Here is a 13,152-nt window from a genome sequence, read left to right as displayed (position 1 = left end):
GTTTGTTGTTCATTGTAGTTTTGATAACTTTATAATGAATGAAAGCATATGCAGGGTGCACAAGTATTAAAACACATCTCATATTTAAGTGAAGCTTCAGGTGCAAAAAAAAAAAAAAAAATGAAAAGGGCCAAATACTTTATATATATATAAATGGAAACTTCTTTAATTTGCATAGCTGCCAACCCTTCTGCATTTTGCAGAAGCTTTCTGCATTTTTACTTATTTTAGCTATTTTTTCCTCTTTTATGCGCAGAAGATAAGATCTTCTGCATTTTGCCCATCTGCCTGATAGCTAGTATTTTCTTTAAGTCAGACGTCGCTGTTCCTCTTGTAACAGCGTTTGGCAGGGATGAACTACATTTTTAATCGAATATTGTACCATCAAGTAGCTGATCGAAAGTTTTTTTAAAAGATATTTCCTTTTTTGTTTTAAAAAAAGATGAGTATTGCTTTTTTTTGTTGCTAATATTAAGTGGATTTATAAATAAATAATTAATTAAAATCCGCTTCTTTTATAAATTTATTGGTAATTAGTATGTGCCTGCAAATCTTCTGCATTTTTAGGCATTTCTTCTGCATTTTTTTTGTCTATCTTCTGCATTTTTATAACTAGAGGTTGGCAGCTATGAATTTGTATGTTAAGGTTACACAACATTTTGACTCATAATCGCAAAGTATGGAGGGCAGAATATCACATCAACAAAAATATTGGGTGTTAGTGTCTTATACATACAAGTCTATTATGAATAAATAAAATAAAAAATCGGTATTTATGTTATTTGGCCTGAGCACAAGATAAAACATTATACTGTGTGTGTGATCAGGCATTTTTCTGAAAATTTAAATAATTAGTATTAGAATTTTTTTTTAAAAATTAATAACACTTATTAATGCAATATCTTTTTCGGTTTCCCATCTATTTTTAAGTGGAATAAAATAAATTGATTTAATAATTGGATAAATTATTAAGCTAATATATTTTTTTCCTAAATTACTAAAAAAGATGGAAAAACAAACAATGCAATAAGGTTAACAGCATAAATCTATTCTAATTTCTACATTTCCAAAAAAATATGACTTTTGTAGTTGACTACAGCTACAATTTTTTTTTTTTTTTTTTTGTGCTGACTATGAATTTTATTTGTACCTATGTTCAAAATAGTTTTGAATAAAAATTTAGCTTATTTTAACATAAGGAATTATTATGAAATATACATTCCTGTTTACATGAGCTAGTTTGTTATTAACTATTTTTTACGAATTTGTTATTTTTTCAACGTTTTGTACCTTTCTCGACAATTATTAATTTGAGAAGTACTAGAAATCAAATACTTAAATAAATAAAATTTATAAGCATTTAATGCTCTTTTATTTCCTCAATGAAATAAAGTATCATCAATATTTCACAAGTGTAGATTCGCATTTGAGTTTGGCCAATATTCATAATGACTTAATTAAATATTCGTAATATTGTTACTTATCCTAACTTCTGGTCTATTAAATTAGTATATTCTGCCTAGACCAGTTTAGATAGTTAAGTATTCTCATTTATTAGTTAATCGACCCACGAATATTTGTAGCAACCAAATTTAAAAAATTATATTTGTTTGAAACTAGTTTCTTACTAAACAAATATTAAAAGTTCTTGCTAGAAATCACTACAAACTATAAAAGTGTAAATACATATTTTAAACTCTTAAAACTTGTTTTAATTTTCCAACATTTGCATGATTACGACAAAAAAAAACAGCAGTTCTCTTTCTTTTAAAAAAAAAATCTGTTGCAGGTCAGAGACAAGATAATTTTTGAGGAGCATGCTACTCAGTCATAATTCTAACAAGATTAAAAAATGAAAGAGTTATTTTATGTGTAAGTTTTTAAGATATGTTTTTGTGCAGTTTTTGAAAGTGACGCAATAAGTACAGTCAAACCCCGCTATAGTGAACCTTCAAGAGACCAAAATTTCGGTTAACTATTTTCGCTCCGCAAACAATTTTAACTAACGGTTCCGAACTCCTCTTTATTATGCATTATTTAAATAAATGACCAATAAAATGAAATAAAAAAATGCCTGAAAAATAATACTTAGTAACAAAAAAATGTATTAACTTGCTTTTATTTCTCTTTGTCTTGTGTACAAAAAAAATTAGTAATCCTTAGCTGATGTATGGATTGGCCTTTGTTTAGGGATGGAAAAGTGAGATAAAAGAAAGAAACAAGAAAAAATGCTTATCGCTACATCCCATTTTATAGATGGTTTTAAAAATCAGTATATTTATTTTGAAGTAGACATTTCAGAATTGTGTTGCGTATATGTCATAACTCTCTTTTATTCATCTGATCAATGTCAGATCCACAAGAATAAATATTTTTTAAAACATTTGCTACCAGTGTGAATACCAATTATCAACTGTTAAGCTATCAAAAATATTTCTCAACTTAACTTAGAAAGTTGAAAAAAAGTACGATATAGTTCCTTCATATATCTCCCACACTGAATTTGTTTTAAGCCATCAAATAAAGGGTAACAGGGTGCGTAGCGTTTTAAAAAGATGCTTTACCGTAGGGGTGCACAACCTGCTTCCAAGTGAATACTTGCACTAAGTGAATAAAAATAAAGTAATTGTTTTTTGAAGAAAAAAAAAATCTAAAATCTACGCATTTTAGTTTTTGACGCACCCAATTTAAATCAATGTAGTTTTTCGATACCAAACGCTACGGATTTAAGCATTATTTTCGAAAATCCCAATATTTTTAAAATGTTATTACGGCATAAGAATTTTAGTTATCACTTTTGACGCTCATCGTACATCCAAAGAATTTTCGGTAGTTATTGCTACCCATTTTCAGTTTCTGACATCACAACTTTTGAAAGTTATGAAATGCTTTATTTGCGTTAATTTCATGGAAAATCTAAAGGTCTATCACGATTCGTATTCATGCGATTTGGAAAAAAAAAAAACAGTGTTTCGTATTCAAGCAATTAAAGAATAACACATCGCTATTTATATTCAAAAAATCTGGAAGGGAAGAACACCACCTAGGACAAATTCCGTAACTAATTAAGTTATTTGCCATAAGTATAATACTACCCACAACAGTTTCTGTCTAAAGACTTTTTTCCAGAATGAATTTGGTTCAAAATTACAGAGCAATCTTTAAACAATATCATTAAATCTTCATTTAATGGCTCGAAAAAGTTACCACATGATCAAGTGAAGCACAGGATACAACATGAATTACAAGAAAACCATCATTTATGATTATATGCTGGGAAAAGATTTATATAAATGTAATCAAAATAAGTTTCGTCAAGTATTGTAAACTTTCATTTAAAAAAAATGCTCTCTTTCTTCCCCCCCCCCCGACAGCCCCTACCTCTCATAATTAATTTAAAATAAATGTTTTAAAGTATATTCCGCATGGGTGCAAGTTGGAAAAAAGGCCAAGACTGAAAATTTTTTGACTGAAATACCTAACATACACAATACCCTCACGACATATGCAAACTATCTAAGAAAGCTTTACTATAATACATAAAGTTTAAATACTGTACAAAAAATATTTATTCATCTGTCTTTTGATAAAATAACAACAGGACATAAGAAAGTAGACCAATAACGTAGACCTAAAAAATATTTTTAAGGATAGAAAAAAAAAATTCCGATTTCCGTCTTCGAGTCAGTCTTGTTTCCGTTTTACTTCCGTCTGCGGACATTTTCGAAAGACGGAAATCCGTCCTGGGGACAGAAGACTTGCACCCATGATATTCCGTAAGCATAAATAGAAGTATAAGTATAGAAGTAAAGTACAAATAGAATTTAGTCTCCAGAACAATGTTTATATAACAATTACAACTGATGTCAATATGTCTGTCTAAATACTTAGGCATGTGGCCCTTCATTCAAAAAGATTTTGCATCCCGACTTTACTGGTTTCTGATTCGGCATACTATAGAATGCCTAAGTAATGTGTGAAATATGTATTGTTTGTGGCATTACAGTCAATGCCAGATTTTAAACTTTGTCAGTTTGTTTAGATAAAATAAAAAGAAACAGAATCAATTTATTCTTTCTTTTATTTTAAATTCATCCCACTTTCTGAGACTGTTCTTTTGCTTTAGCTTTTTCCAATTTATTAATACGAGCAGCAGATTTGGAGCCAAGCTGACCACCTCCCCAGTGACGACGGATTTCTTCTGCCCTTTCATTGAAGTTGGTCTTCACAGACTCTACAAGCTTATTCAATTGAGTCCTATCCTCCCTGAAATAATAAGAATGAAACATAAGCATGAAAGATTTAACAATAAAATGATCTATTAGTACACATGATAAAACATTGCATAGATTTCAAAAGTCAACCAAACTATCACAGGCTGAAAAGATATGCCTCAGACAAATGCCTCGATGTTCATCAAAATTAACTATCCTCCACCAAGACATTAACCAAGAAAACAAAGAACTTGTTATTCTTAAGCCTATTCTTGATTTTAGAAAGCTAGCCAGGCTCGTCATCGTGTCATCACAGGAAACCAATAGCCAATACTGTTTATTGTGCTTTGAATTACAAGCAGCATCGTATATAATCAACACAATAAAATACATTTAATAATTAACAATATAACATCTATAGAACACATGTCACATAGCTTTCAAAAACCAATCAAAATCAATTCACCATCACAAGCTGAAAAGATAGATCTCAGACAAATGCCTCGATGTTCATCAAAATTAACTATCCTCTATCAAGAACTGAAGCAAGAGAACAAAGAACTTGTTATTCTTAAACCAATTCTTGATTTTAGAAAGCTATTCAGGCTCGTCATCGTGTCATCACAGAAAATAAATAACCCTGGCTGTGTTTATTGTTTTTAGAATTACAAACAGCATTACATATAATTAACTCATATATAGCATTTTAGATCAGAGCACATCAGAGGTGTCCTAAGAATATAATCATAAGAGCAATGTTATAGAATTTTAATTAAGTAACAGAACATACAAAAGTTTATTACCTAATCATACACATGCTTTTATCACTAACACATCAAAGGTGTCCTAAGTATATAATCATTAGCTATTAAAAAGGCATAATAATCACCTCACAATGAGAAAATAACCATGATACACAGAAAGAAACTTTCAGTAGGACACCAACACTACATAAACGACAAAGACAGGATTCACTAGTGTCTAAATCAGGAATCTGTGGAAATGAATATCTACAAGACATTTCAGAATGGTGCATGATTCATCACCTTTAGACAGCCCTCAACACACGCACAACTAGCCAAAATCTAAGATAAGTGGAAATAATAAACCAAAAGGGCTAAGACTAACATTAAAAAATGACTGTCTCAATCAGTAAGTCTGTGGAAATGAATATCTACAATATATTTCAGAATGGTGCATGACTCATCATCTTAGACAGCTCTTAACACATGAAACTAACAAAGATAATGCGGAAGAACACTATAAATCATTAACCATACTTAAAAGACAACTATATTTATAAGAAATTAACAAAATTTAATGAACTGAGAAAAACATCCCAGACAAATGCCAAGATATTCACACACACACACACAAAAAAAAAAACCTAGATCCATCAACTCATTTGGTGAGAAAACAAAAGAATTAGTTAATCATAAATAGATCCTTCTATTCAAGTAGCTTATTAGGCTTGTCCTGTCACCACAAGATTGATTTTTGTAGAAACCATCAATGACAGGTTAAAAAAAATTTTGTGATCCATTCAGGAAACATCTTAACCAAAGATGTCTAAAAAATTACTCCAAAAATCTTCTGTCTGACTCAGTATTCTGTGGGAAATAGTATCCACAATAGATTTCAGAATGGTGCATGACTCATCATTAAAGACAGGAATATAAAAACAAGATTAGTAAAATTTCAATGAACCTATACCTTACACAAAACAAATAAAAAATCATACAGGAATTTTTAAATCTGACCTCAGAATTATTATGTATGATAGTTTCATTATGAAATCAAAGACTCTAGTCTGAAATAATTCATCATCATAAGAAAAAAATTGAATTACCATCTAACATTCATGGCCTATTTTTTTTAAGAATTAAAAAAAAGCATACTTGTTTATGACCACCCAACTTATGTTTCAAAAATATCCAATTCCACTGCATTTTTCAGGTTGTGTAGCCAAATATATCAACAAAAAAATATAGGCACTTGAAAACTGTTTTTAAGCATAATATACATTAACAAAATGCAATACACGACCATGATAAAGTAACTAGTTTCTAACAAAGTTCTTAAAAACTGTCAGGGTTGCCACTCAAATCTGGAAAAAAAATTCCCTGTGTTTTCCCTGAACTATTATACACAATATATTAAAAAGAAACAACAATTACTGTGCTCTTTTGTGAGCTATATAGGGCTAACTATATTTATTAGTTTTAATTGGTGGGAAAAAAGCTGAACATATTTAAATAATGTTATAGTAAGTGAAATAGTGTAGTATAGCTGAAATATCATGGCTAAATATCCCATAGATTACGCTTTGAGTGGGTACCATTTTTTAAAAGACAAAAATAAGAAACAAAATTCCCTGTATTTTCCCAGTTTGCAAGGAAAAAATCAAAATTCCCTGCATTTTCCCTGTTATTGTAGGTGATTTTTAAATTCCCTGTATTTTCCAGGTTTTCCCTGTTCTCCATGTAGAGTGGCAACCCTGACTGTATCTGTAAGGATGAAACTCTACATCAATAAGTAATTTAACTGCCGAATTCAGTAGTCTGTGGGAAATAGTATCCACATTATACTTCAGAATGGTGCATGAATCATCATGACAGTAAGAAAAGAAAATAATGATAATAGAGGAATGTAAAAAAATACTGAACTATCTCAGGGGGACAAAATTTACTAATGTTACAAAACTAAGGCTTTATTTTTTATCACCTCTTGAAAATCTGCAGCTACTACCTATGCAATAATTATCAGACTACACAGATTTCAAAGTTAACATATAACATCAGAAAAATATATTAGTTTCATGTCGAAATCAAAGACTCCAGTCTGATAAGAATATTCATCATGAGAATAATATTAACTAGTAAAAAAAAAAATTAACGTAAAAAAAAAGGCAAAAATCAAAACACTCAAAAAGAAAAACTTATTCCAAAGAATACACTTAATTTCAAATCAGAGAAAGAAAATATTTTTGATTCTGTAAGGTATAAGAAAAGCAAGTAACTATAAAAAATCAAAATATATTGCTGTTCAGATAAAATATGGTTATCATTGAACATACATCTCAAAGGTGTCCTAAGATTGTAATCATAACAGCAATATCCAAGAATCACAGTTGACAGGCATGAATAAAAAAAGTTCCTGTCACTGAAAATTCACTCCACTTTAAATTATTTACACAATAAAACAATATCTAATTATTCTAATCAAGTATCTCAACATAAAAAAAGCAGTATGTCCACAGATTTCACCCATGCTTTCTGAATTATTTCCTAACAATTTCTTGTCCTTTTATCATGAAACAGATAATCTTACTAAGGCTCCCAATTAGAATATTCTCTTATGAACCGAAGTTTTCCTATAGATTTCAAGCAAGCTTTATCATTTCACTAATATTTTCTACTTTAAATAAACTATTATAGATCTCAAGAAACACGTTTAAAGAGAATAAAATATCTAAGTTGCTCTCTAAGCATACTTATATGCTGAGCTTTTAAGATATTATTAAATCGAACTCCCATTAAATATGCCAAAATTCTTTTATCATCTGCAGTTAAAACTAAAGTTTTCTATTTTCTTTTTAAAAAATTAGTTAAATTTAAAAAAAAAAAATATATAAAAAAAAAATAAAAGAATTTCATATAAAGAATTAAAATAAGTTTTATGGATGATTCAATTACAAACCAGTCATTACTAAATTATTCTAAAAATTGTTCATAACAAAAATCTGCTTATATCTGGATCATGGTGCATAGATAAATTATCTAACAAAAAATAAGCACATTTTAAGCATCCAAAAATATTTTTAAGCACTTCTTAAAAACACCCAATGAAAAACGCACCTTTAAGGGCTTTTAAAAATCGAAATAAGCACCTTTAAGCATTTTTTGAAGCTGCTGATTATTACTTAGCAAATATATCTAAATCTACACATAACGTAATTCAAAAGTTATCTACTTACGAATTAACTGTACTCAAGGCTAAACAAGTACAGGTCTTTCTCCTTACAATACGTCCCAATCTAGATTTATTCTTAACAATACAGTAGGGCACACCCATCTTTCTGCACAATGCTGGCAAGAACAAGACGAGCTACAAACAATATTAATCAAATTAACTACAACATTGTCATAATAAAATTAACAATTCATATCTAATAATAATGTCTCTTACTTCAATTGGATCAACATCATTGGCAATCACAACTAAGAGTGCTTTCTTTTGTTCCACGAGACTGGTAACTGTATTAACTCCTTGTCTCACAACTGGAGTTCTTTTAGTAGGTACATCTTCCTTTCCTTGGGCACGTGATTCTGCCCTCTTCCTCAAACGCTCTTTCTTGGCTTGTGGTGTCTCTGGTCTGTACTTATCAAGCAACTTGAATAATTGTGTAGCTATTATTAGAAATAAAACTTATCAAATGTGGACTATGTCAAGCGTGGACTAGAACTACTAATTTTGATAAAGAAAATTGTACTGACCTGTTTGTCTATCAAGAGCCTGAGTGAACTGATTAATGGGAGGAGGGACTTTCAGACGTTGGTAAAGAACTGCTCGCTGCCTTTGCAATCTAATATATTTGGGCCATTTAACAAATCGACTGAGATCTCTCTTTGGCTGAATGTCCTGACCTAAAATAAATTGTGTTTTATAATAAGGAATACGGTTTAATTCACATATCCAAGTGTTCGTTTACCTGAATAGAATTTTCTCGGCACTTCCTTATAATCAAAATTAAAAATTTATTTCTTTTCAAAATTGTTTACACTTGCGATCAGTAACAGATGACAACTTAGGTTTTTCTTATAGAGGAAATCTTTGTTACAACTTATTTTAATTTAGCAAAGATATTAAAAAATTTTTACTTTATACAAAGAAAAGACCACACTTGCCATGAAAATGGCTTATATATATATACATATAATTTTTACCTTAATAGACCTATTTTTACATAGCAAAGAAATCAAAAATAGCAGCTAAGCTTTCATATTGCTTTACACTAAAATCACTCATCCCTTTACTTCCCACTTCATGCTTTGTTCTAGATATCTTACAAAATAATTCTCAATCTGATTTAGATTCACTAAATTTACACAGATCAATCAATCCCACTTTCTCCCCCTTTTTTCATAAACTTTTGTTTTCTTTAAAAAAAAAAAAAAAAGTAAAATTTTTGTATCTATTTCAACTGAATTTTTTTCAAGAGGTTTGATTTTAATCTTCAGGACTGAAAAGGGACATCCACGCATTTAGCTTTTTATAGATCAGGAGGTATTAACGAAAACAAAAAGCACTGTGAACAGTAAATTACCATAATGACAGTTTATAAAGAAAACAAAAAATATTTTAAGGAAAAAAAAGATACCTTATGGATTATAGGTAGCTAGGACCTAGCAGTAACTGGAAATGGGAGATGTTCAAATTTGTGGTTAGGAGGTAAGGATTAGTATTGAAATAATTAACAAGTATTGCGTTCATGGATGCCACTTTAAAAATATTTTAAGACTGAACTTTTTTTTATTTTAAAAATCAACACAATCGAGAGCTTTTTACTAGAATCTTCTGAAATTATAGCACGCCAACTCCAAAATGTACCTTTCTATGATAAGAACTTAAAATATTAAATCAATTAAGTTTTTTTTCACCATCATTTAATTTATTTTTGACAGCAAACAAGATAAAAATAGCAGCTGTAAAAAACACCAACCACTGAATAATAAACTAATCATTTTTCCGCTATACATATCTTAACTTATTTTTCACTTCATCATTATTTATTTTTTGTCCTATCTCCATAATTTTTTTTAAACAATTAATAAACTCAATTTAACTTTGACCAGCATTTTAAAAGTTGAGGAACAATATAACTTGGGTAAAACAATAGTATACATTGTTTGAGAAAGTTGGCAATGAAGTTCAAACTCATTCTTACATCATTAATTGATTATTTCGCAAAAATTAAGTGTTTAACATTAAAGTGGTCGGAAGAGTGGCAACCGTGATTGCGCTGGAAAAGACTTGATTCAAATTTGAGGCTATTTATAAATTATCTAAAATTTAAATATTAAGAAAATATTGTCCAAATTTAAATTTGACTTACAGATTAAAATCTGGAATTCTATTGAATAACTTTAAAAACACCTAACCACAATTTGAATGAAGCCCAATCAAAAGCTGCATCATTGGTCATCACCCACCGGGCATCTAGCTACTCACCAATTCCGAAATTCTTGGGCCTTTTTTCAAAAAGAGGGTTTACAGTTTTGCGAGCTTCAATTTTCTTTGCTGCCAATGGGGCTGCTGCAACCTTCTTCTTTCCTTTCTTTCCTTTTATCTAAAAATGAAACGTAGCTAATATAACAATGTGTTATGCTATAAAATTACAAGAAAACTGGCTAGTGTATGTGCTGGACAGAACTGTAATTTACGTTTCCAACTTCTTTGCTACAATTACTCAGCAAAATACAAAAAGATTTATTTCGTGAAACATCTTTTAAATTAATACAACGCAATAAAAATATGTGGCCGGCCTTGATCCATATAATTTCTTTTTGTAAAATAAGGTTTCCTTATTCAATTTTTAAGAAAAATTAATTAATCATTTATATAATAATTATACAAAAAAAATTCTGTGCATAGGGTAATTTCTGACCGCTATTAGAGTTATTTACTTTGTTCTCAACTGGTAAGTTTCTCCCTGTTCAAGGGGTATATTAATAAATTTTAAGTGATTGTAAATTTTTTAAAACAACTTTTCGTATGATTAAATTCCTGGTATTGTCCAGGTTTTCCCTGTGGGGCGGTAGAAGCAGATATCTCATCAATTAATTTAATATTCGACCAATAAATAAATTTATTGAACAATCAAATAGTACAAATAGAGCCGATTTCAATACATAATTACAACAGATTGCACGATTGTTATTTGGCCAATTTAAGAGGCTATTTCAAGACAGAATTTTCTGCTTTTAGTAATTGTAAAGCTTATAAATTATGCCTGATAGCAATAATTATCAGACAAACCGGATAGAGTTAGTTTCTAGAAATATGGGAACAAGTCAGGATCGGCTCAGTCTTCCAACTTAAAATTAAATATTTAATGATCAGATTAATAAAATATGAAGCAAAACATTAAGGCTATGATAAATTCTTTAAATATATTAAGATATCATTCAGGAGAAAAATTATCTTTAAAAAATGTAATTACCACGTTGTCGGATTTAGGTTTAACTTATGCGAACGACGAATTTAAATTTTTTAAAACGAGCATATATTAAAATGCACATAAATAGAAATGACAATCTATAAACAATATTAACTTACTTTACGTTGAACCATCTTTAAATATTTTAATAAAACGGATTAATTTAAAGAAATTTACACGCTTCACCTTCTGTTGAGACGACCACGCAGCGAATGCAATGAAACGTTGAAGTTACGGTTTAGAGCAAGCAGCTGCAGTTAATATAAGGAGATTAATCTCGACAGCTGTAATATAAACTAGTGACTTTGTGAGCTCTTTTCGGACTCAATGATATAGTCACGTGGTGTAGGATAAAGACTAGTTGATCGAAATGGGCTACAGAGATGGTATAGAGCAGAACTCTCTTCCTATAGCAATACTTCACATGTTTCCACCTTTAGCATGTAGTCCTGATTTTCAAATAAATTAAAAGCTTTTAAGTTAGAAAATTACATGGAACTGAAAACCACATTAAACATGGTTCCAAAAGAAACGTCGTGGAATTTTCGAAAAATATTTGTGACAGTTAGATATGAAAAATAGTAAGAAATAGGAAAACATCGTAATACATTCTATACACCTGAGAAGAGGAAAGATCAAGTCATAGAAACAGTCTTCTCCCCAGATGATATAATTGTACTTCGATTCTTAAACTGCAAGTTACTTTGACTTCTGGGTTTCGCTAAAAAGAGTGCTTCACAACGCTCGCTAGGGCTGTCTGTCAAGGATGATAAACAACCCAAGTAGCACAGGGATATTGTAACAGCTTTAGTTTACATCGACCGACATTGTCAATATTGGCGAAAATCGAAATTGTGTGTACGATATTGTACGATTCCCGTCGATTTCACTATAAAAATATGTTTGTAAAACTTATCATTTAAAACTTTATTGTGTCCTTAAATCAAAATTAATCATTTAAAAGACAAAAAATGACGTCAAATTGTTATAATTCCAAAAAATAAGTTTAAAATATAAATTTAGAGATATCCGAACAACCCCGGACAATATTTGATATCAATATTGCAATCGTGTTTTTGTCACGACATCGATTTTTTCTCTAAATACTGAAATCTACGATCTATACCACTCGGAACCGTAACCATAACCCGTTAAGATGCTGTTTATCATTTACCGCTACCACCTGCGATCTATTTATCTTTTGTCTACTTATATTTAAATCTAATTTCGTCTCATAAAATTTATACCTTAGCTCATAATGTAAATGGAATGAAAATTATTCCGATTTAGCGAGCCCGAAAACTCAAACCAGCTGAAGATGAAGGGGAATTAATGCACCTTGTTGAAATGAACGAATTCTCTGATCTTGGCAGGTATGTGCTGTTTTTAATATATATAATTAAATTATATATTGCAAGAATTACATTGATTTCCACCTTTATCTTGTCCAGGCTGCTTAACTATTTAATTATATCACGTTATTCAATTCTCATATTCACAAACAGTGGCGTAATTTTATAGTATGTTTGGAGATGTTAAGCCTTCTGACATGCTTATGTTTATATTTTTCACACCTGCCAAATTGTACGTTTGATGAAAAATATTTTTTAATACTTGAACTAATTAAAAATTTAAGAGCTAAGTGAGCTAACAAATGGATCATATTTGCATATTTTTTAATTATTAATTTGTCATGGTAGATTGAAATGTTTTTTTTTT

The 13,152-nt window shown here is 29.8% G+C and overlaps 1 protein-coding gene and 1 non-coding gene across 2 annotated transcripts; both read right to left on the bottom strand.

Annotated features, from left to right (window-relative positions):
* Window positions 1-4,063: 4,063 nt before the first annotated feature.
* LOC107451683 (ribosomal protein L7A) lies at window positions 4,064-11,784 on the bottom strand. The gene is made up of 6 exons (XM_016067850.2): window positions 11,553-11,784; window positions 10,446-10,563; window positions 8,711-8,860; window positions 8,403-8,623; window positions 8,191-8,321; window positions 4,064-4,266 (listed from the first exon to the last, which is right to left on the bottom strand). Exons 1-6 carry the CDS (start codon window positions 11,565-11,567, stop codon window positions 4,092-4,094), a joined length of 810 nt encoding a protein of 269 aa, XP_015923336.1. The 5' UTR covers window positions 11,568-11,784; the 3' UTR covers window positions 4,064-4,091.
* LOC122270329 (small nucleolar RNA SNORD58) lies at window positions 7,255-7,325 on the bottom strand. Its single transcript, XR_006225735.1, has one exon. It is a non-coding gene; the product is annotated as a small nucleolar RNA SNORD58 (small nucleolar RNA).
* Window positions 11,785-13,152: the final 1,368 nt, after the last annotated feature.

The sequence above is a fragment of the Parasteatoda tepidariorum genome, chromosome 4, assembly GCF_043381705.1.
Source record: "Parasteatoda tepidariorum isolate YZ-2023 chromosome 4, CAS_Ptep_4.0, whole genome shotgun sequence".
Taxonomy (NCBI): Eukaryota; Metazoa; Arthropoda; class Arachnida; order Araneae; family Theridiidae; genus Parasteatoda; species Parasteatoda tepidariorum.
Note: the sequence above shows the minus strand (reverse complement) of the source record. Positions and strands in the feature narration are given on the sequence as shown.

What these genes read in the sequence shown, in the direction of transcription:
- LOC107451683 (XM_016067850.2), bottom strand. An exon ending in GGCTCTTGATAGACAAACAG is followed by an intron (nt 8,624 to 8,710) that starts GTCAGTACAATT and finishes TTCTAATAATAG; the next exon opens with CTACACAATTATTCAAGTTG. An exon ending in ATGATGTTGATCCAATTGAA is followed by an intron (nt 8,322 to 8,402) that starts GTAAGAGACATT and finishes TATTGTTTGTAG; the next exon opens with CTCGTCTTGTTCTTGCCAGC.